The sequence below is a fragment of the Crotalus tigris genome, unplaced genomic scaffold (assembly GCF_016545835.1).
Source record: "Crotalus tigris isolate CLP2741 ecotype Arizona unplaced genomic scaffold, ASM1654583v1 scf7180000018301.7375997, whole genome shotgun sequence".
NCBI lineage: Eukaryota > Metazoa > Chordata > Lepidosauria > Squamata > Viperidae > Crotalus > Crotalus tigris.
In genome coordinates this window covers 1,851,841-1,874,540 of record NW_024096931.1, presented here as the reverse complement: position 1 = coordinate 1,874,540, position 22,700 = coordinate 1,851,841, and the positions used below count along the sequence as shown (strand labels likewise).

At 44.4% G+C, this 22,700-nt stretch overlaps 1 protein-coding gene, 1 long non-coding RNA gene and 1 other non-coding gene across 7 annotated transcripts in view; 2 read left to right on the top strand and 1 right to left on the bottom strand.

Moving 5' to 3' along the window:
- The window catches only part of TRAF7 (TNF receptor associated factor 7), a 51,793-nt gene extending 33,524 nt beyond the window's left edge, over positions 1 to 18,269 (bottom strand). Inside the window, exons 1-8 of one of the 5 annotated variants that reach the window (XM_039349717.1) lie at positions 18,017 to 18,267; positions 16,296 to 16,418; positions 11,280 to 11,344; positions 10,410 to 10,530; positions 10,224 to 10,281; positions 8,760 to 8,851; positions 3,931 to 4,041; positions 1,104 to 1,196 (exon numbers count right to left, since the gene is read on the bottom strand). In XM_039349717.1, coding sequence (XP_039205651.1) covers positions 1,104 to 1,196; positions 3,931 to 4,041; positions 8,760 to 8,851; positions 10,224 to 10,281; positions 10,410 to 10,493 — 438 coding nt within the window. In that variant the 5' untranslated portion in view covers positions 10,494 to 10,530; positions 11,280 to 11,344; positions 16,296 to 16,418; positions 18,017 to 18,267. Of the gene's footprint in view, positions 1 to 1,103; positions 1,197 to 3,930; positions 4,042 to 8,759; positions 8,852 to 10,223; positions 10,282 to 10,409; positions 10,531 to 11,279; positions 11,345 to 16,295; positions 16,419 to 18,016 lie in introns of all 5 variants that reach the window. The other 4 variants (XM_039349716.1, XM_039349718.1, XM_039349720.1 and 1 more) reach the window with 4 other exon arrangements.
- A 285-nt stretch (positions 18,270 to 18,554) lies between these two features.
- On the top strand, positions 18,555 to 20,935 carry LOC120310851. Its single transcript, XR_005557476.1, has 4 exons — positions 18,555 to 18,714; positions 19,003 to 19,051; positions 19,393 to 19,427; positions 19,980 to 20,935. It is a non-coding gene; the product is annotated as an uncharacterized LOC120310851 (long non-coding RNA).
- LOC120310953 lies at positions 19,099 to 19,183 on the top strand. Its single transcript, XR_005557497.1, has one exon. It is a non-coding gene; the product is annotated as a small nucleolar RNA SNORD60 (small nucleolar RNA).
- Positions 20,936 to 22,700: the final 1,765 nt, after the last annotated feature.

Below are 22,700 nucleotides of genomic sequence, written 5' to 3'. Positions count from 1 at the left end.
TATGTGTGTTTGTATATGGGTATATGCATAATGGTACTTTTTTTTTTAGAGCTGAATGTAATGAAATTTCATTTTAATGTATGCAGATTAGTGTACATTTAAAGCAACAATAAAATTTCTATTCTATTCTATTCTATTCTATTCTATTCTATTCTATTCTATTCTATTCTATTCTATTCTATTCTATTCTATTCCATTCCATATTCTATTCTATTGTCAGAATCCAATTATATTTCATCTCTAGTTATCAACTATAGAAAACCCCATTTCTGCCTTCTCTGGATTCTGTCATATGATGAAGGGAAGGGGGTGAACAAAGGGGCTTTATGGCCTCACTTCCTTCGGTACACTTCAAAGGGACTGGATGTGGATATCACCAAAAGGACTAACCATAACAATAGGGCTATTACCTTTCATGTACTCCTCTCTGAAGTCTCCCTCCAGCTGGCAGTAAAGAAAAGGGGGTGGGAGTGTAATGCCTGAGATTGTCGCTGGAAGAAGGGGGTGATTGGGTGGGGCTACTGGGGAACCCCTTAAAACCTTGAATGGAAGAGCTTGGACTCCAAGTCCTGTCTAGAATGCCTGCAACCATTTTCTCTTAATAAAGGATGCCTGTTGGAAGAATTATTCCAAGAGTTCTGTCTTCTTAAGATGCAAAGTGGGGTGGGTCCTTACATCTATTCTATTCTATTCTATTCTATTCTATTCTATTCTATTCTATTCTATTCTATTCTATTCTATTCTATTCTATTCTATTCTATTCTATTCCATTCCATATTCTATTCTGTTCTGTTCCGTTCCATTCCATGTTCTATTCTGTTCTGTTGTTCTGTTCTGCTCTGCTCTATTCCATTCCATTCCATTCCATGTTCTATTCTATTCTATTCTATTCTATTCTATTCTATTCTATTCTATAATTTCTATTCCATTCCATTCACCTGGGAAGGTTCTAAAGCTGATCAAACAAAGGTGCATTAATTTGGATTACTGCACTGAGCAGGAAGTTGGACTGGACGGCCAGGTTATCCCCAAACAGGCTTCAATTCAGGACCCCGACTGCCTTCTCCATAGGACTGAAACTACAGCCTGGGTCGGCTCCTTACCCCACAAGTCGTGATCACGGGATCTTTAAACACACTGCAACACAACTGGCAACAGAGTTTCACAGAAGGCTGCTCAGCAAACACCAAAGGCTCCTGTAACCAACCAGAACACAAAGGAGAAAATGAAAGAGCGCCTCCCTTTGCTCAAATGCAGCAATGCCCTGCCAGGCCGGGGACCTTGGAAGACAAAATCACAGGTAGTCCTTGACTTACAAATACAATGGAGCCCAAACTTTCGGTTGCTGAGTGAGACGGTCGTTAAGCGGGTTTTGCCGGGGCCGGGCCGGGCTGCAAGAAGAACTCTCCAGGGCCCAAGCAAAACCTTTCATTTGCAAAAATACAGATGACGACCAGAAGGTGTGAAAGAATTCTGCCCTCTGTATCTTTCTGCTGCCATCTAGTTGGAATTGGTCCAGGGTTTTGCAGTCCAGATACCAAAACATCTCCCTCCTTCTTTCACAATCGGGGAAGAGAAAAGGAGAGAATTTTATTTATTTATTCAAAACTTCTCACTGACTCTAGGCAGCTCCCAGGATGAAAGCAGCTAGCAGGGGACGACACCGGAGGGACCAGGGATCTCTTTGGAAGCGGGCAAACAGGGGCATTTGTGTTTGCAGGATCCAAAACAGCTGCCTGCCTGTATTTACAGCAGGGCGGTCTCCAAACCTGTCAACTTTTACGACTTGTGGACTCCAACTTCACAGCTGGTTGAGGAATTCTAGGAGTTGTAGATCAAAAGCTGAGGTGGCGCAGCAGTTAAGAGTGCAGTACTGCAGGCCACTTTAGCTGACTGTGTTCAGCAGGTCAGCGGTTCAAATCTCACCGGCTCAAGGTTGACTCAGCCTTCCATCCTTCCGGGGTAGGTAAAATGAGGACCCAGATTGTTGGGGGCAATGTAATATAATATATATATATACATTGCTTACTGGTGTACACCACTTAGAGAGTGCTTGCACTTAAAGCGGTATATAAGTCTCGTAAATAAATAAATAAAAGTCTTAAAACTGCCAAGTTTGGAGACCTCTGACCTATACCACTGGGGACCAGGGCTGCAGGCTCAGGATAAGCCCCCTCCCTCCCACAAGGTCATCAATCTATGTGCACAACATGCTCACAAAAAGGTAGCCTCTGCTCAGGGTCAATATAAGTAGGCCTCGACTTACAACAGTTCATTCAGTGACCGTTCAAAGCTACAATGGCACAGGGAAAAAAGTGAGTTAGGACCGTTTTTAATGCTTAAAAGCGATGCAGCATCCCCATGCTCACGTGATCAAAATTGGCAACTGACTCATATTTATGACGGTCGCTGTGTCCCAGGGACATGTGATTTTTCTGGCAAGTAAAAGTCAATAGGGAAGTCACTTAACAACCCTGTTATTAACTTAACAACTGCAGTCATTCAATTAACGACCATGGCAAGTAAAAGTTGTAAAATGAGGCAAAACTCACTTAACAAATGTTTTATTTAGCAACTGAAATTTTGGGCTCAATTGGGGTCATATGTCAAGGACTACCTGTAACATTTTTTTGAGGCACTTTTACTTTTTGGGAGAGACACGAGTTAACTGGGGAAGGAAAATGTGATAAATGTAGGTCACACACCTATGCCAAATTTTGGGGAGAGCTTTGGAACTTTATTTTGTTAAACAGCATACAGCTTTTTTTTTTTCCACAACAAAAAGGATTTTTGCAAACTTCCAAAGGCCCAGCGTTACAATACCCAGAACTGAACTGCATGCATGCATCAAGATTGAGGCAGAAAAGTTGAACAGAGGCCATGGGCAGTAAATTCTAAACAGGGACAGAGTAGATTTTCTGCAGTGCTTGTGAATTGTGGCAAACCATTTATGGTGAAAAGAATTGTGCCAGAAACAGACCACCATTTCCTTTACAACAGAGATGGGCAAACTTGTGGTCCTTTTAATTTAATCTACGATTTCATCTACATCTACGATTGCAGCCAGTAAGACCAACAGCAACCCATAAGCCAGTGGTTCTCAACCTTTTTAATGCTGCGACCCCCAACCGGTCGTAAGTCTAGGACTACTCAACCGGTCGTAAGTCGAGGACTACTCAACTAGTGCAGCACCATTTGCAGAATGGGACTTTTGGCGGCTCAGCAGGGCAGAGACAGCCTGTACAATTCCTATTGGCTTTTGAAAGCCAATAGAATTAGACTCTATTCAAGAGAGTCTATTCTATTGGCTTTCCAAAGCCAATAGAATAAAAGGGAGTACCACAGCTAAGGAAAAGGGGGAAAAATGGCGGACTGCGTTGTTTGGCGACCCCCGTGAAATGGTTGTTCGACCCCAAAGGGGGTCCCGACCCACAGGTTGAGAACCACTGCCATAAGCTGAGCAAGGACCATGAAAAGCGAGACCAATTTGGCTGCAACTCCAGACCCAGAGATTTCCTTCCTCAGAGTCCTTTCTGGCTGCAACGCTGCATGCTTGCAGGGGGGGGGGGGAAACAGCTAAAACTACGGGCTTAATATGGACCAAGGATGCCTTGGATAGGAAAATCATCAGCTGCTGCATCAGGGAGCCTCATCTCTCTCGGGTTTGGGCTCCTCTGGGCTTTTTCTTTAAGCACCGCAAGGTTTTATTAGGATGTTTTCATTCTGTTGCTGGGGGGGGGGGAGGAAAGAGGCAGAAGGCTAATTGCTTTAATAATGGTCACCAAAGGTTCCTTTATGAAAAGAAAAATGAAATTCCTGCAATACGAAGAGCTTTCTGCTTTGGTAGTTAATAGAGAAAGTGGCATATACTTGTTCTGCTCCATATATTATGGGAACTCTGCCCCCCCCCCCCGACCCCCAAATACGTACCGGCTCTTCCTCTTCCTCATGGAGAGAGAATGCTGAGCGCAGGGACATGTTGGACTCGGAGTGCAACGAGCGAACGGAGATGGCAGAGTCAGACCGACGGGTGATCGGCAGCTGGAGAGGGAGTGGGGGGGGGAAGAGAGAGATGAGTCAGTAGCTTGTTTAAGTTAAAGAGCACAGCGGCCCCAATCAGCAACTTAGAACCAGCATTATGGGGGATTCCAGAAGGCCCTTTTTAATGGCAGCCTTTCTCAACCCATTTCTGCCAGGTTCTGTCCCAAGCGGCTGTTCCACCTGTGACGGGCCAAGCAGCACACAAAGAAGCAGTGAGACCACCCCATTCCTTTTGCAAACCGCTCTGCATTTTTCAAAACAAGAAATAAGCAGCAGGTTAAGCCGAGGGAGGCCTTGATGCATCAGCGGCAGGCAGAGCACATTTAACTTGCCCTGCAAAGAAGTTACTCTTGCTTTGAACAGAAGCTCTGCAAAGTTTATCCTTCGGAATTCCTTTCACCTCTTGCACAATACCAGCATTTCACTTAACCGTTAAATCATCGGTAAAAGCTTGACAGATCTCAGACAGGTGGTTGCAAAAGCTCTCCGGACTGACGTTTGCCTCTGAGGCCGATACATAAAAAGCTCACCTTCCCAACATGGAACTTGCTGGTGCTCAACCAGGCTTCTGGCCAGAAATGCGGCTTCCCAGCTATGATCCTCCACCAAAAACCTACTACGCTTCGCTCTCATGGCCTTTGCTGTTCCTAAGAGCGCTTGTGGTTAGGCTGCCTCTGCCTCTTTCTCTCTCTCTCACACACACACACACACAAACACACTTCTGCCAATTTGCTTTGCGTAGATGGCTGGAGACTTCCTCCTATTCAATTCAGTCGGGGTTCTGCTCTGTGGCTTCCTGTTTGGGGATGGAAGAGTCAGCTGGGCACCATGCCCACCAATCACCCGGCTTGTCCTGGCTGCAGGCTCTCTGGGACTGGCTCAGCAAGGCAGCAGCTAGCGGAACGGCCACCTCTCAGGTTCCCATGCAGGGGAGGAAGGCCAAAGGAGACCTAGGGCATCTGTACGAACGGGGGACTGAAGAGCAACGATAAAGTTGCACCTTAGAGAAGCAGCCGCAAAAGGCCAAGTTTAACTAGGGGGATCTGGCAGCCATAGTCTTTCAGTGGTTGTCCCGAAGGTGCTTTTTCAAAAGGCAACTGGACTTTCTTTCTCCCCTGAAGACGTTTCGCTTCTCATCCAAGAAGCTTCTTCAGTTCTGACTGGATGGTGGAGAATGGAAGGACTGATATTCCTTGCAGTCATCATTCCTTGCAGATAACTGAAAGGAATATAAATCCTTCCGTTCTCCATCATTCAGGCAGAACTGAAGAAGCTTCTTGGATGAGAAGCGAAACATCGTCAAGGAAAAAGCAAGGAAGTCCAGTTGCCTTTTGAGGAAAACACCTTGGGACAACCAACTGTGACCTGGTTGACTGAGAATCTCCACAGATTTTAAAACCAGTGGTTCTCAACCTTTTTAATGCCGCGACCCCCAACTGGTCGTAAGCCGAGGACTACTCAACCGGTCGTAAGTCGAGGACTACTCAACTGGTGCAGCACCGTTTGCAGAATTGGACGTTTGGCGGGCTCAGCAGGGCAGAGACAGCCTGGACAATTCCTATTGGCTTTTGAAAGCCAATAGAATAAAAGGGAGGAGCACAGCTAAGGAAAAGGGGGAAAAAATGGCGGACAGCATTGTTTGGCGACCCCCGTGAAATGGTCGTCCAACCCCAAATGGGGTCCCGACCCACAGGTTGAGAACCACTGCTTTAAATGGTGACAGAAGAGACAACTGAGATGTCGGTGTCCTGGCCTCTTCGTGGCTCCAGGATGCAGCATCCCAAAGGAAGAGCAAAAGGAAAATTCAGACCACGCCGACTCTTTGCTGGGGGGGGGAGAGGGGCCTCTCAGCAGGCAGCTCACATTAATGAACTCAAGAGAGGCTCTCCTGCTTCTCACCCTGAGGACGTCGGGCCTGCCTCATCTTGGGCTTCTACGTAAAAACAATCTTTTACTCCATTTGTTGAGAAAAGTATAGTTGACTAGAAGGCAGGTGAATTACAGTAGTGCAAAGCCAGAACTGAGAGTTCACGCCAGACCTCTGCCAGTTAACTTTGGTCCCTTCCTGGTTAGTGATGTGTTCTGGGGTGATGGTTGGGGAAGTTCCGGCCTAGAAACAAAATCTCGGCCGGTGGCCACTCAGAATGGTGTGAACCCCCATGCTGTTGTGTATTGAGTTGTTACAGGCTGCTCATGCAAAGAGGAGGAAGAGTGACCCATTGTCTTATTGGTAATTAACGCAACAACGGAGATACGGTTCCAAAATATTCTGACACAAATGCCAACAGGTCCCAGACGTTGTCCTGCTTTTGAACATCTTTTTCATTGTATTGTTAAGTAGCTGCTCTGAATTTGCTGTTCTTACAATGGTTAAATCAGGCAGTGCAGGACTAGCCTGATAGTTCAAGAATGTTTCCTGGTAGATTATATTTACACCCACGCACTGCAAAAGGCAGTTCCAGGAAATCTACTTGAAATCTCCTCTTGACTTGAGTGCTGGGTTATTATAGGTTACTTTCAAAATCACAAAAGCGATCAGAAAGGCCTTGCGGTTCCAAAGTAATCTGGATGGTACCAATTCTTGTAAGCCAGAGGTCCCAAGCGCCAGTCGGTGGACCAGCACCAGTTCGGGCATGCCACACACCAGCCCACGCAAACGAGGGAAACCCCCTCCGAAACTACATCCCCTCCAGTCCGTGGAAAAACCTCTCCTCACGGAACCGATCCCTGGTGTCCAAAAGGTTGGGGGCCATTTAAACTTGGGCTCTGGGCCAAGACATGGTACTGAGGCTGCTCTAGTTATCTTGGTGAATGCCTGGAACCCACTTGGGATCTTCAAGGTAGGTGGAGGCTTTCAAACCTCTACTTTGCGATGCTTCGAGCCTTTTCTATTTGCCAGTGCGCAGAAGGTGGTGCTGGGGGACCGGAACTGGCTGTGAACTGGCGCAAAAGGCAGCTTCTCTGGATTCTTTTGCTGAAGATCTGCAGGGATTGCCAGAGGCTCAGATGTCATGATTGAAGATGCTGATACTGGCCTTCAAAGTCCCCAGTAGTTGCAGGAACCACGCCTGTGGTGGTGATGACCTAAACCAGGGATAGGCAACCTTGGCTCTTTTATGACTCATGGACTTCAACTCCCAGAATTCCTGAGCCAGCTATGCTGGCTCAGGAATTCTGGGAGTTGAAGTCCATGAGTCATAAAAGAGCCAAGATTGCCTACACCTGACCTAAACTCTTCAGGCAGGCTCTCACAGAGGTTTAGAGCCCAGGCCCCAGCTGAGAGGTTTTTCTCCTAGATGCTGAGGGATGATGCACCCGTTGACCTCCACACTCTCACATTCATTACAATTTGTAAAAATGCATCTCTTTCATCCAGCCTTTTATCAGTGATCAGTTTTAGCATTAATTTTGATACACACATTAGCTTTTAAATTTTAAAGAAAATCATTAGCTTCCTTGAATACCATTTGAATAGACAGGTGGGATATTGAAGTATTTATTTTTTGACTTATTTTTACTTATTCATCAAATTTTTACAACCGCCCGTCTATCATATGATGTGCATATGTGCACGCCTATGCACCTCAAAGTGAAAATGAAAATAAATACACGAACCAGTAATTTCTCTAAAATGTTATGTCTTTAGCTGGCACTCCTCGAAGGGAACTGGGGTGCAACCAAAAGGTCCTGCCCCTGGCAAACAGTTGTTTCCCTCGTTCCATCACTCTGCTAATGACCACAGCACTGTCTTATGCCTAAAGATATTCACTCATGTAATAGGGCTGTATTACTATTATCTTTCTCATCTTTCCTATTACTTTCTCCTATTGATATCTTATCATTACATCACTTTGTTGTTTGTATGCACGCCGAGAGCTTATGTACCAAGAGGGCAGTTGAAAGGCAGCGTAGAGCTTTCTTAAATTTTAGCTATCCATCAATTCCTTTCCATTTTGAAAAGCTATTTATTCTTCAATATTTCCAAGGATAGTATAGCGCCATGGTGGCAAACCTATGGCACGTGTGCCACAGGTGGCAGAGCCCTCTCTGTGGGCACACACGCCGTCGCCCCAATCCTAGGCCTTCAGCTGAGTTTTATAAAACCTTTTCGCTTTACGCCTCCGCCGCTGTGTGAAAAAAAAAGGTTCAGTCAATTTCAACTTCTTGCGGGAAAAAAAGATCTCGCAAAGTTGGAATTGATTGATTGAACTTTTTAGTCCCACCCAGTCTGCCGTTACCACTGTGGCCACGCCCACCCAACGGGCCACACCCACCCAATGGGCCACGCCCACCCAGCACCCAACGATACATAAGTGGGTCTCTAAAAGGTTCGCCATCACTGGTATAGCGGAATATTTTAAAATGCCAAATAAAGATTAATGGAGTGAAGTCATATTAAATAAGCCATTATTGTCTCAAGTAGCTCAAACTCAACATGTATTTTAACCCACATCAATCCAGAGTGATTGCTAAACACATTCAGTTGAAGTCAACAAGCAGTGTTAATAATTGGGAGAATTGAGAACCTTTAAGGGAACTTTCATATAGATTTATTCCTATATTTAATTGCACATCCTATGAAGGGAGAAATCTCAACAGATGTAGGGGAAAAAAAAAAAAAGAGCAGACTGGAATTTGTGACCTGAAACTGAGTCAGAGAAATTGGGGAGGGACTCCATTCCCAACCTTGCAATCTCTGCTCTCCTCAAAGCACCTACCATGCCGTCATCCTCGTCTCGGGAGGGGTAGGGGAGTGTACTTGAGGAGGAGGGTGTCTGGCGATGTTGTTTGTATGAACTACTTCCATCTGCTAAAAAAAAGAAGCAGGAGAGAGAGGTGAGACATTCTGCAATGTAAGATTCCCTTAAATCACTGAGCCGCTTTGAAAAACACACACACACACACACACACACACACACATATATATATATAAAAGAAAAACAAATTAATAAAGCTCCACACCTCCTCCAAATTTGCTGGGGATGGAACAGAACAATTTTTTAAAACAGCTTTGAAATGGAGAGATGGATTTTTCCATCAATAATTCTACCCTCCCTGTATTGATTTAGGCCTATATTCTAAATTTCTCTTCTAAAAACCAATTCTTATGCCAACAAAAAGCAGTGTCCGGGCACAACAGGAAGTACCTGAAGTTTGTATAGTGAAACCTCTGTGAAAAATCACTACATAATAAGGTTTAGCAAAAACAAAAGTAAATTTTCCATGGTTAGAAAACACTAAACATCAAAAAGCAACGCTAGGAAGGAATTAAAATGAATGTCCTAAGAGATAAATAGCTAACTGAATCTCTGCTCCCTATAGCAATATATTATTTATGCATTTTATTTACTTCATTTACATGTTATAAACTTCATGTTTGCTTGTTTTTATAAACTGAACAATCACTTAAAATGTAACCATCTCAGAATTGAATATTTGTAGCTCAGGGTTGAACTGTGGGGTTCTTGGTGTTCCCTGAGCATGATTGTTTTCTTGCAGACATTTCATTACCAAACTAGGTCACTTCATCAGTGCTAGCAGGGAGTGAGAACAGGCAACATCTTAAAGCAGCTGTGGCAGGTTTTTGAAATAAAATTAGAAATGTTGCAGAGTCCTAAACACAATACGGAGAAAGGACCTCATTCCACCACTCCAAAGCTCTTATCAACAGAAGTTTCTTCTGATGCTTAACTCAAATTTGTTTCTCTTACAATTCTGCCTATTGTTTTTAGTTCTGTCACCTGGAGCATCAGAAAACAATTGGGCAGCATCTTTTGACTGCCATGCTTTTAGGTATGGCACTTGTCAATCACAGCCATGTTTTCCCCTAATCCTATTACCAGAAACCAACTACAGTTTTCAACTGATCTATCATGTTTGTCATTCTATGGACCTACTAGTAATTAAAATGATATCCTTAAATATGATCCCAAGAACTATTCAGTACTCTACATGTAGCCTGATATTCTTATCTTCCATAGTAGCAGGCTATTTTTGGTTCCTACGTACATTGGGTGATCATGAAGTGGGAATCTGAATTTTCTGGAACTCAGACTGCAGCTTTAACCTGACAAACGAATTATTGGATTTTCAGAGGAGACCACTAAGCCAAGATGTATTTATTCTGTAAACTATCTTATAATTTTATACAGATTAGACAGCAAGAATTATTCAGTCCCAACCTTTGGTGATGGTGGTCACAGCGGAGTACGTAGGTCCAAAAGTAGTTTCCATTCTTGTCTGCAACAGAGAGAGACAACTTGTTACATTCCATCCTTCATGGGCTGAAAACCAGAACGCCAAGGAGGGCAATTGGGAGAAAATCCCAGGACGCTGGGTGAGATGGCTGTCAAGCTGCATTGTCTTACCCCGTTTGTGTTTTCTGGGAGTGTTACTGTTGGAGTGTTACTGCTGGAGAAACGATTGTAGCGGGTATTCTTGTTGGCACTCATAATCTAGTCCCACAATGGAACATCATAAAAGCTGCTTCTGGTAACAACAAAAGAAGAGTTTTGTTCAGAAACACACCAAAAAACATCTGCAACCCCCCCCCCACCAAAACCCAGTCTTACATCATTTTTATAACATCTCAAAAAAATGAAAGCAGTTTTTGAAGGAAAGAAGGAAAATTCCTCAATTCCTGAAAGATATCTATCTACCGCTTATAACCGAACAATGGGAAACTGCATTAATTTAGCAAAAATTCCAGTAATGGATTGTTCAGGAAAACATAATATTAAAAATTTACTGGACCTCAGTGTTTGTATCAAGTGTTCAGGGTATCGTGAGAATAATGCTTCATAAAACATTTTTTGCAATAGCCAGAAATGATTACGTTATAAAAAGAAATAATTGTGTGCATTCATTTAAGGAAGAAGAACAAGGAGTAACATTTTAGACGTCTGTATTCTCTTGAACTAAAGGTAGTCCTTGACTTACAACCGTCCATTTAGTGACCGTTTGAAGTTACAACGGCACTGAAAAAAGCGACTTACATTTTTCACTTACGACTGTTGCAGTACCCCCATGATCACACAACCAAAATTCAGGCACTTGGCAACTGACTCATATTTATGACGGTTGCCATGTCCTGGGGTCATGTGATCCCCTTTTGCGAGCTTCTGACAAAGTCAATGGGGAAGCCAGATTCACTTAACAACCGGCTTACTAATTTAACAACTGCAGCGATTCACTTAACAACTGTGGCAAGAAAAGTCATAAAAGGAGACTAAACTCACTTAACAGATGTCTTGCTTAGCAACAGAAATTTTGGGCTCAGTGGTGGTCACAATTCAAGGACAATCTGTATATTGTTATAACATAAAAATGGATGTCTGAATAACAGAAATGGATCCTCCACATCCTTCAACAACAGAAGTATAAATTTAAGGCTTTTGTTCTTCACTGAAGACCTGATATTATGAAATTAGTTGCTTACAGGCATGTATAATACAAGATCAGGGTCTTCAAACTTGGCCCTTTTATGACTTTTATGATGTGTGCCTGGCTGAGGAATTCTGGGAGTTGAAGTCCACAAGTCATAAAAGGGCCAAGTTTGAAGACCCCTTGGCATAGATTATAATGCAAATGGTCATATTTTACTCAAAATGTTATACAAAATATTATATACAAAGAATCCTTATAATATTTTTCTTTTTCCTATTTTTTCCCTTTGTTAAGGGCTAAAACCAAAACCAATAATGAAATAAGAAGAGGGTATCAAGCAGCTTTTGAAGTGAACTACACAAGAGCTACACTTCCTGACATATATCTTAAAAAGCATGTTAAATACGGAATGCTATCAATATTTGATATCCCAACTGAGTTATACTGCAGTTTAATATTGCATTTCCATGGACAAATCCAACGGTGGCACCACAATTGAGAAAGCCCAGCCGTGAAGACCAAATTGGAGTTTCATCTTTTCTTTTTCACCTTTTGTTTAATCCGCCACGTGCTTTCGTCTCATTGTGTGAAAGACTTTTCTCTCCAACTCAAGCTTGCTGGAGTATCAAAGTGGGGTGGGATGTAAAAGCATTTTGAGTGGGGTGGGATGTAAAAGCATTTTGCGCAAAAGAAGAGCATGTCAAGATAAGGTAATGCTGAGGGTTCCATTCTTTGGGAAAAATAAAGACAATTTCCATCCATCATACAAATAGAGTAGAACGGGAGGCAGAAACCTGGCTATCTTGCACATACTGTAAGTGGATACACTACCACCGTGGTGGCGAACCTATGGCACGCGTGCCACAGGTGGCACGCAGAGCCCTCTCTGTGGGCACGCACACCATCGCCCCAGTCCTAGGCCTTCAGCTGGGTTTTATAAAACCTTTTTGCTTTAGGCCTCTGCCTCCGTGTGCAAAAAAAAAAAAAAAGGTTCAATCAATCAGTCAATTTCAACTTCTTGCGGGAAAAAAAAAGATCTCTCAAAGTTGGAATTGATTGATTGAACTTTTTAGTCCCACCTGGTCTGCCGTTACCACTGCAGCCACATCCACCCAATGGGCCACGCCCATCCAATGGGCCATGCCCACCTGGCACCCGATGATACATAAGTGGGTTTTGGGTTGCAGTTTGGGCACTAAAAGGTTCGCCATCACTGCACTACCAGATGACCAAAAAAAAAAAAAAAGGATTTCTATGTCCAAATGCACTTTTTGGTCTGTAGGCTTCACTATGATATCCGCCCTGCTTGAGGGCTATAAAGGAGCCGTTCCCTGGAACACATGGGGCAATTGTTAAACATATTTTAGTGGGTTTAAAGGGGTTATTTTAAGGCAGGGGTGTCAAACCGCCGGCCCACAGACCAGACACATCATCCGGAAGCTGCACCCACCCCATTGCCAGCAATGTCAAAACCGTCCCGATACTTGCGCAACGTCATGTGACATCGCGAGTTTGACATGTCTGTTTTAAGGTGTCGAAAAACAAAATTCAGATCAACATTTACTAAAGCTCCATGCATCAGAGAGGCTATACATGCCCTTGTTTGAAGTGGCTTTCGCGATATGCAGTCAGACAGAAGGAGCGAGGCTGATGGAACAGAAGCCCAAGCAAAGCTCCCCCTTTCTGAGGTGGTCAGAAAACATATCTGAGTGGTTTTCAACAACAAAAACTACAGGTAGTCCTTGACTTACAACAGTTCATTTAGTGACCGAAGTTACAACGGCACTGGAAAAAGTAATAATAATAAGTAATAATAATAATAGTAAAGTTGGAAGGGACCTTGGAGGTCATCTTTATGTTATGACTGTTATGAGTTATGACTGTTTTTGAGTTATGATTGTTTTTCACATGTAAGACCGTTGCAGCATCCCCAGGGTCACATGATCAAAATTCAGACACTTGGCAACTGCCTCATTTAATGACAGTTGCACCGTCCCAGGGTCAGGCGATCCCCTTTGCCGACCGTCTGACAAGCGGTCAATGGGGAAACCAGATTCACTTAACAGCTGTGTTACTAGCTTAATAGCTGCAGTGATTCACTTAACCACTGCGGAAAGGTCGTAAAATGGGGTAAAACTCACTTAACAAATATTTCACTTAGCAGCAGAAATGTTCGGCTCAATTGTAGTTGAAAGTCGAGGACTTCCAATACAGCTGGATAGAAACTTCATGCAATAGAAAGTTTGCTTTAAATCTTCCCTAACTTTCTAATTTACTAGGGTCATGGGGTTTGATCGGGGTGGTGGATTGGAACAAGTATCAAGCTGAGACCTGGGCCTCAGAAGCCGCTTCTGTTCTCTCACAGTAACACAGGAACAAGCTGCACAAGGAACTAACTCTCCAGTATGTTTGGGAAAAGCATCGGCTTGCCGGAATAAGAAGTGAAACCATCTCTGGAGGAGGCGTTTATGCAGAAGGAAAAAGAGGAAGTTGAAACTATACAGACAAGAGTGACAGAGACAGGAGGAACAGGATAGATTAAAAAAAAAAGCAAGTAAGGGATGGGTGGGAAAACAGAATGATAACGGCAGGGGAAGGATTTTTGTGCACAGCTGCCAGGAAGAGGATTGAGCAAAATCAGAAGAGCCACTCCCTTCAAGCAGCACAGACTTTAAACCAGTGGTTCTCAACCTTTTTAATGCCGCGACCCCCAACCGGTTGTAAGTCGAGGACTACTCAACTGGTGCAGCACCGTTTGCAGAATGGGACTTTTGGCGGGCTCAGCAGGGCAGAGACAGCCTGGACAATTCCTGTTGGCTTTGGAAAGCCAGTAGAATTAGACTCTATTCAAGAGAGTCTATTCTATTGACTTTCAAAAGCCAATAGAAGAAAAGGGAGTAGCACAGCTAAGGAAAAGGGGGAAAAAAATGGTGGACTGCGTTGTTTGGCGACCCCCGTGAAATGGTCGTTCGACCCCAAATGGGGTCCTGACCCACAGGTTGAGAACCACTGTGTTAGAACATCTGAAATTACATAAGATCTGCCGACAGGCACAGGGACCACACGTGTGATTCCACCAAGATACAAAGAACGGTGAATTAGTTTTACCACACCTGAGCATGTAATCTTTTTATGTATGCCCTATGCCAGGGGTAGGCAACCTTGGCTCTTTTATGACTCACGGATTTCAACTCCCAGAATTCCTGACCCAGCATGGCTCAGCTTGGAAACCTCTCCCTTTCCCCTCAGCGTGGCTGGCTCAGGAATTCTGGGAGTTGAAGTCCACGAGTCATAAAAGAGCCAAGGTTGCCTACCCCTGCCCTACCTAGGAACTCAATGGACAAGGATTAGTAAAAGTGGGCCGAAAATGTTCAGCTTTGTTTTTTTGCATGTTTCAGTGGAAAAAGTCAAATGAGTGTCTTAATCCTTGTACTAATTCTCCATGAGGAAAAAAATGAGCCAACTTGAGACTCTTAGGAGTAAATAATCTTAACAACACATGATGCTTAAAACATCAACTTTGCACCTTCACATACAAATAAAAGATTTAACTGCCATGATGACCTTGGAGTTTCCTGGATTAAAAGAAGGGGCATGGAAAGTTAGATTCTTAAATACAAGCTTGACATTTATTTTACAAAAATATTTACTCCCAGGACCAAAGGATTTAAATACCAGCAATGAAGATAAGCTGCCCAAATCCTTAAAAATATTTTAATATGTTAAAAACCCAGGCTGAAAGGGCAACAGCACAGAACTTATTCACTGACTCCCTCTTTCAGAATGTTTCCTGCTCCCCAGCCAAGCCTTAAACTTTTGAATTCCCCAATGATCTATCTTCAAAGCCCAGGCCCCCAACTGCTTAGTTACTAAGGCCAAGCCACTGCTCACACATTCCTTGAAGGTAGCACCCAAATATCCTGTCTCCCTGAATCACTAAGCTGACCCCCCCTCCCCCCAAGTGATTATTGGTGCAGGCACCTTGTTATCCTCTTGCAGTTTATTCCAAACATATAACTTGTTAATGGCACAAGCAATATCTTTGACACTGGTGCATACATCTCACCGATGTAAATGTTTAGCTCAGATGTCCATTTTTGTGTCTTAAGGACATGCCTGAACCACCTAGATTTATATGTGCATGTACCCAATCCACAGATCATGGAAAGCTTAATAATGTCTTTAATTGGCAGAACACCTGAAAGCTAGCAGTCCACATTTGGATAGCACACACCTGGCACTTAAAAAGACTTTAACGTTAATTATATGCTATCAAGTCATTTTCCACTTTTAGTGACCATACAGATGAGCAGCATGGTGGCCTAGAGGTGAAGATGCTCACCTCCCACTCAGAAGGTTGAGAGTTCCATCCTAGGCAACAGTAGATGTTTCTCTATCAGGGCGCAGAAAGAAAATATCTGCAATGAACTCCACAAAGGCAATAGGAAGGGCATCTGGCCAATAAATGCTCAGCTCCACTCAGTTGTCCCCACCCCAAAACAAAGGGATTAAAGAGTCATTAAAAAAAAACCTGATTTTCTTTCAGACAATTTATCCCTAATCTGTTCTTTCATATCTCCCAATGCTGCACTCATCACCTCTGTAACCAAGTCCATCCACTTTTTTTTCTTTTATCTTTCCCAACATTAGAGCCTTTTCCAAAGAGCTGAGTCTTTGCTTAATGGGTCTGAAGTAGACACATTATAATTTACACCAGGTCCTTTGTGCTCTGGGAGAGAGAACTCTGGGTTGACTTGTTCAAGGATCCATTTCTTCCAGGATACGCTAAGAGTGAAAGACAGCTATTTTGCTTACATCTCAACAGCAGAGGAGTAAGAAAACCTTTTGAACTTTGTACCTAAACTTACCTGGCATGTTTGTGTTAATTGTTTGCTTCACTTTTGAGAAGGAAACAACTTTGCTTAATGGAATGTTACTTCAGCTGACCTTTAGAGTCATTCTGGCCTTTATTTATTCTGCAGGGCGTGAACCTGGTACAAAGATGTAAGAAACGAAAGGCGATGCTATCCAATCTGGTACAGACCGTACCGCAATCTGAGATCTTTCAGAGAAGCCTTGTTGATGGTCCTGCTTGTGCAAAATCTGGGTCTTCTCTGCTGCAACCTTAGCTTTTCGGGATACAATGGGTCTGGGGCAGATCCTGCTTTAGGCATTCAGAAAGCAGCCAAAGTTCAACCTCGAATGAAGGCAAACGTATGTGTCCCAAGTCAAAGTTCAATCTGCTTACATTTCCCTGAACCTGAAGGGCTAAGAATGGTATTCTGGAGTGGCCATTTATTTCTAACATACCAGGTGAATCACAGAGAGGGTTGAAAGGACTGCTTATTCACAGCTTCTCAGCAACACTGTTTCAATTATTTATAATATTTATATAATTGCCCATCTTCTAACCAAATCTAAGAGCCGAGGTGGCTCAGCAGTTAGAGTGCAGGACTGCAGGCCACTTTAGCTGACTGTGTTCAGCAGGTCAGCGGTTCAAATCTCACCGGCTCAAGGTTGAATCAGTCTTCCATCCTTCCGGGGTAGGTAAAATGAGGACCCAGATTGTTGGGGGCAATATATATATATATATATATATATATATATATATATATATATATATATATATATATATATATATATACACACACATACACACATTGCTTACTGGCGTACACCGCTTAGAGAGTGCTTGCACTTAAAGCGGTATATAAGTCTCACAAATAAATAAATAAATAAATGATAGATATAGATAGACAGATAGGGAGAGATAGATAGATGATAGATATAGATAGATAGATAGATAGATGATAGACAGATAGATAGATAGATAGATGATAGACAGATAGATAAGGAGAGATAGATAGATGATAGCCGAGGTGGTGCAGCAGTTAGAGTGCAGGACTGCAGGCCACTTTAGCTGACTGTGTTCAGCAGGTCAGCGGTTCAAATCTCACGGCTCAAGGTTGACTCAGCCTTCCATCCTTCCGGGGTAGGTAAAACGAGGACCCAGATTGTTGGGGGCAATGTAAATATATACATACATTGCTTACTGGTGTACACCGCTTAGAGAGTGCTTGCACTTAAAGCGGTGTATAAGTCTCATAAATAAATAAATCAATCTGGTTATAGACGACGAGGAAAGAGCCTCAGAACCACCTTCTCAAGCTGATCCTTGACGGGCAAAGCAGCCGAAAGGTAGAACCAGAGGTATTGGGGGGGGGGAGAGAGGCGGCGCACTGGGGTAAGCCGACCTTCCTCAAGTGCCCCCCCCATCCGGAGATGCCGGGACTACAAACCCCAGAACCCCCAGCCAAGCGAGACTCGCCGTCCAGGAGGGTGGTCCGAGCTCGGGAGAGCGGGAGGCGCTGCTCCCCCCCCCGCAGGGACCCCCGTGACAGGCCGGGGAGATCTCCCTTCCCGGGCTGTGCACCTCCCATCGTCCCCCGTCGCAATGGCCGCACTGACGGGGCTGATGGGAGCTGGAGTCACCGGCACCAGCCCGTCCGCTCGGCATGAGGATGGTCTGGGCCGGGGAAGGGCCGCCTTCTCCTCCTCCGGCCTCCGCCCCGCGCTCCCTCCCGCTCACCTGTGGGCAGCGGGGGCGGCGGGGGCAGCCTGCGCGCGGCTGCCCACCGCATGGCGCCTCTCCGCCGCTCGCCCCGCCAGTGCCGAAAAGCGCACAGCCGGCCGTCTCGTCCGCTCCCCTCGCAGCAGCCGGGCCGGAAGTGCCGCTTCGTCAGCCCCTTCCTGAGTCACCGGGAGTCGTAGTCCTGGTAGCGTAGCGATTACACAGAGCCGGGCGCCGTTAGCTGCGCGTTGCCTACAAGTCCCATCAGGCCCCGCTTTGCAGGAGACTCGCCCGCCCCTTCCGCCTCCTCAGCCTTTAGGATTTCGAAGAATGTTCCTGGCCAATTCCGGCTCCCGAGTCGCGTCGGCTCCTCCAATCACGTGGCCTCAAGAGGTCGAAGAACAGTCGCAACGCGGACGGCGAATGGACGCGGCTGATTAAAAAAAAAAGAAGAGGAAGATCGCGAAACTACATTGGCTACGAAGGGCGAGAGGAAAGGAGCAACGGGATTGGCTGACCGCGCACAAATGCCAGCCAATCGGGAAGCGACAAGCAGTATAAAAGGCGCACGCGTGGCATTTTTGTTCTTTCGTCCCTTCGCGCCTCCGGAATGAGGATCTGTTCGAGTGCGCTGCTGCCGCCTTGTGGCCGGAGGGAGACGCGGCAACACCGCCGGCCTTTCTCCCAAGTCGGCTCGAATGCCGCAATAGCCTTCGGTAAGGTTGGCGACTCTTTGGCCTCCCTGCTCATTTCCTGCGTTCCTGTTCCCCGGTTGTGAAGAGCCGCGAGCCACCGATGTTGGCCTTGGGTTGAAGAGCTGCCCTGCCTGCCTGGAGTAGCGAAAGCATGGGGGGGGGGGAGGATTTATTTATTTATTTGTGAGACTTATATACTGCTTTAAGTGCAAGCACTCTCTAAGCGGTGTACACCAGTAAGCAATGTATATATCTATTTGGTTAATTTAGGTTGATCTTTTTCTGTACAAATAAGATTATCTTTTTCAGGTATGTTTCCTGCTGAGTAACATCAGATCAAAATGTAGAGACAAGAAAGGTGCGTCTTACTTGTTTGTAAGAAAGAATTTTCTTAACCTAAATACCAGCCAATGATGAATTCTATATTATTTTCTGACACCTCGTATGAAAACTGCTTGCAGTTGGTGATTTCAGACATGAACTGAGGCTTGGCATTCATATAATAGGGTACTAGGTCTGAGTTGAGATGGGGGGGATGTTATTTTAGAACAGTTCCTAAAATTGGGGCCTCCCAGTCGGGTAGGTCTTCAGTTTATTTTATAGGCCCCAGTCTGGTCCAACTCCTCTGGAATATTTATAGAGTTTTGTGATTGCTGGTTTAGAAAATCAATGGCACTCATGTTCTTTTTTTTTTTTTAGAAGCAGATTGAAACAAGGCAGGTACTGCACAACAGGTAATAAAGTGACTTTTTATGACGGATAAAAGCATTGTTTCCAATCGAGTACATCACTAAGATGTTGGAAAAGCTTTTTTCTAAGGAAGACTGTATTTGCTACTGTGTTCCCCAAAAGTAAGACCTGGGTTGTTGGGGAGGTTGCCTGCAAAAGAGGCACCAGGTCTTATTTTCAGGGGGGGTGTCCTTTCCATTAACCTCTGGCACCGACAGCCCCGCCCAGCTAGCCCACTACTTCTGCGGCCGAAGGAGCAGCTTCATTCTGCACTGAGAATGGAACTCTCAGGTCTGCATTTTGCTATGGGTTCACAGGTAACCTCCCACCCTAGCTTGACTTAGTCAAGCATCTCGCTCCAAAACTAGGGCTTATTTTTGGAGTAGGGCTTATATTAGCCCCCCCCAAATCAAGCTAGGGCTTATAGGTATATATAGTGAGCCGTTGTTGAATACCCAGGACCAATGTTAACATCAGTGTTGGGCAGGGTGGTGGTAGGAAGAGTCAAATAATAATGGTGAAAAGCTTTTCAATTAATCTTGTATCATTTTTTGCAGGTGGGTGTAATGTCCCTCAACTGAACTACAGTGGAAGTTGACAAAACCTGCTTTATCCCAACGTTCTGAGTCATGGAAATGGTGACGAAGGAGAAATGCAAATTCTCTAATATCTTTCTCAAGAAATGGAGTCACGGATGGTTTCTATTTAGAGGTTTAAGTTGTGGCAGGTCTGACACCAGGATAGGCAGGCCTGGGCTTGTCCTAAGTCTCCAATTGCCTCCCCCAACCAGGAGGCACCCCAAGTTCTGCTTAATAACCTACCTGTTCATTTAACAGTTCTTTGGAGTGTGGAGGGGTGGTTAAGTGACAATGTTCACCTAAGGACTGCCACAACGTGTGACCTCAACAGGCAGGATCCCTTGCAGTTGCATCTCAAGAACTGCCTGTGTCAATTGTGCAGTGTTTATTTTTGCACAGGCAGAGAGAATCCCTAAACTGCTCAAATGCTGCAGGGAGGATCAAAGAGGGCTGAGAGCTGCTTCTCTGTGTGGCAGTTAACAAAAATCCAAGAACACCACCTGGTGACAAGTGAGCTGGGACTAAGATTCCAAACAGTAGGGATCATCCCACTTTGGAAATAGATGGCACTTAGTCTGGTACTGATGATTTTTAATAGTTATAATGCATCAAAATCTTGCAATGTTCCAGTGCATGCTGAATAATTTGGGCCAGCTTAAAAAGGGACTGCATTTTTGAAAACTCAATTTTCAGTCATTTCATTTTTGCTGCCTTTTGTATGAGCCATTCCAATATATCTAATACCTTGCTGCTAAGAAAAAGCGTTATAGTAAAATGAAAAATCATTGCAGTAAACTTTGGAAGTTCTTCAGTGCCAGTTGTTACTATTTTCCTGTGAAATGACTATTGTACATCATTTATAAGCCAATTCTGTTGTGGCAGATAAACTTATTTTGATCCTTATTTACGAATAAAAAAAGTTAACAATTTGAAAAGTTGTTTGAACTTTCTAATAACCCTACAGTCCAAACAGTTTTTCATGGTACAGAAAGACCATTATACATTCTGATAACTCCATTTGCCTTGGTGAACCCAAAGGTTAAGTCGCTAACCTTGAAGCGGGCAAGTGCTTTGAAGGTCAAGGCAAAAATCATTTTCCCCTTGCTGGGTTTGGTCTCCTAATGCTTCTGTCAAATGCTTGTCAGAAATGCAGAGTTCCCTTAATCTCCCAAGTTGCCAAATTTCAATTGAGTAATAATGAAATAAGGTCTGGAAAGTAACTGCATCATTTTCAGAGTGTGCCTTAAATTCTTTAGTTTAAACCGCGATGCATTCTAAGCAAGAGCGTTTGTGGAGATTCCCAATTATCCAGGTCATGGCTGTCTCAAAGGTGCTTTTTTCAAAAGGCAACTAGATTTTGTTTTTTCCTGAATAGTGCAAATGGGACTTCTTGGAACTGCTGAAGGGTTTCATCCTTATTTGCACTATTCAGGTGGCCCTGAGAGCAAATAAAACCTCCAAGTGGCCTCAATGACTCTCAGAGTGCTAACAACCAGATGACTGCAAGAAATATAAATCCTTCCATTCTCCACCAGTCACAACTGAAGAAGCTCCTTGAATGAGAAGCAAAAGGTCTTCAAGGGAAAAAAGAGTCCAGTTGCCTCTTGAAAAAGCACTTTTGGGATTCAAAGCAGAACCATTAGTCCTAAGTGATGCTTTAGACCAGCGGTTCTCAACCTATGGGTCGCAACCCCATTTGGGGTCGATCGACCCCCAAGCAAGGCTGTCTGCCATTTTTTTCCCCCTTTTCCAGTGGGTGACTTACCTCCCTTGGGCTAAGCCAGCTGGTGGCCCAGCCAGTGGTCGGCCTGCTCCATCTCTGCTGCTTGCCAGCTACGCCTCGGCCGGCGCAGGGGGCGGCACCATTCCCGGGCAGGGAAAGTCCTCGACTTATGACTGGTTGGGTAGTCCTCAACTTACGACCAGTTTAGTCCTCAACGTACGACCGGTTGGGGGTCACGTCATTAAAAAGATTGAGAACCACTGCTCTATAGACAGTTAGGAAAATAATTTCCATCTTTAGACTGGCTAGCCCAAAGTGGTTTCTTTCTGTCCCAACAACATGCTATGGTTCTCCCCCCCCCCCCTTCAGTTTTCAGCCTGATGTCCCTTCTTTGGACAGCCCTTTCAACCAAACTTGTGTAAAATTAACCTTAACACTAAACAGTGTACACCTTTGAGATCTTAATCGGGCAGAATGCAAAACTTGTTATTTTCACTTAAATGAATGGGTTAGTACTGGCAAAGAAAGAAACACAGACCTTTTTAGGAAGGAGGCCTGCTTTAGACCTTGAGAAGCAAGCATCATTAAAAAATTGTTTATTATGAGAATCCCCAAAAAGCTATAAACAGAGCCAACATTTACCTCGGTACATAAATAATACTTTCAAGATGCTCAGGAACTGGTCTGACCTCTCCAGTTACATGGCAGCAAAGCCAGGTAGGAAACGGGCCGGGTCCCTGCCAAGGCAGCCCATGCGCTTGCCAAATGGGGTTGCCAAAGCCAAGCCACAAATGCAGGATCTAAGTTAAGGCAGGACTGGCCCAACTCCTGCAGTTCTGCATTGCACGCAGTTTCCTCCCGGCTTGTGGATGTACAAGCCGCTAAGCTGCAGACATGCGATATGCAAGCTGCCTTTGATAGATTTCTTCCTTGGAGAATGGTGACGATAATCCAGTTTAGGGCTGTGTAAAGGACTC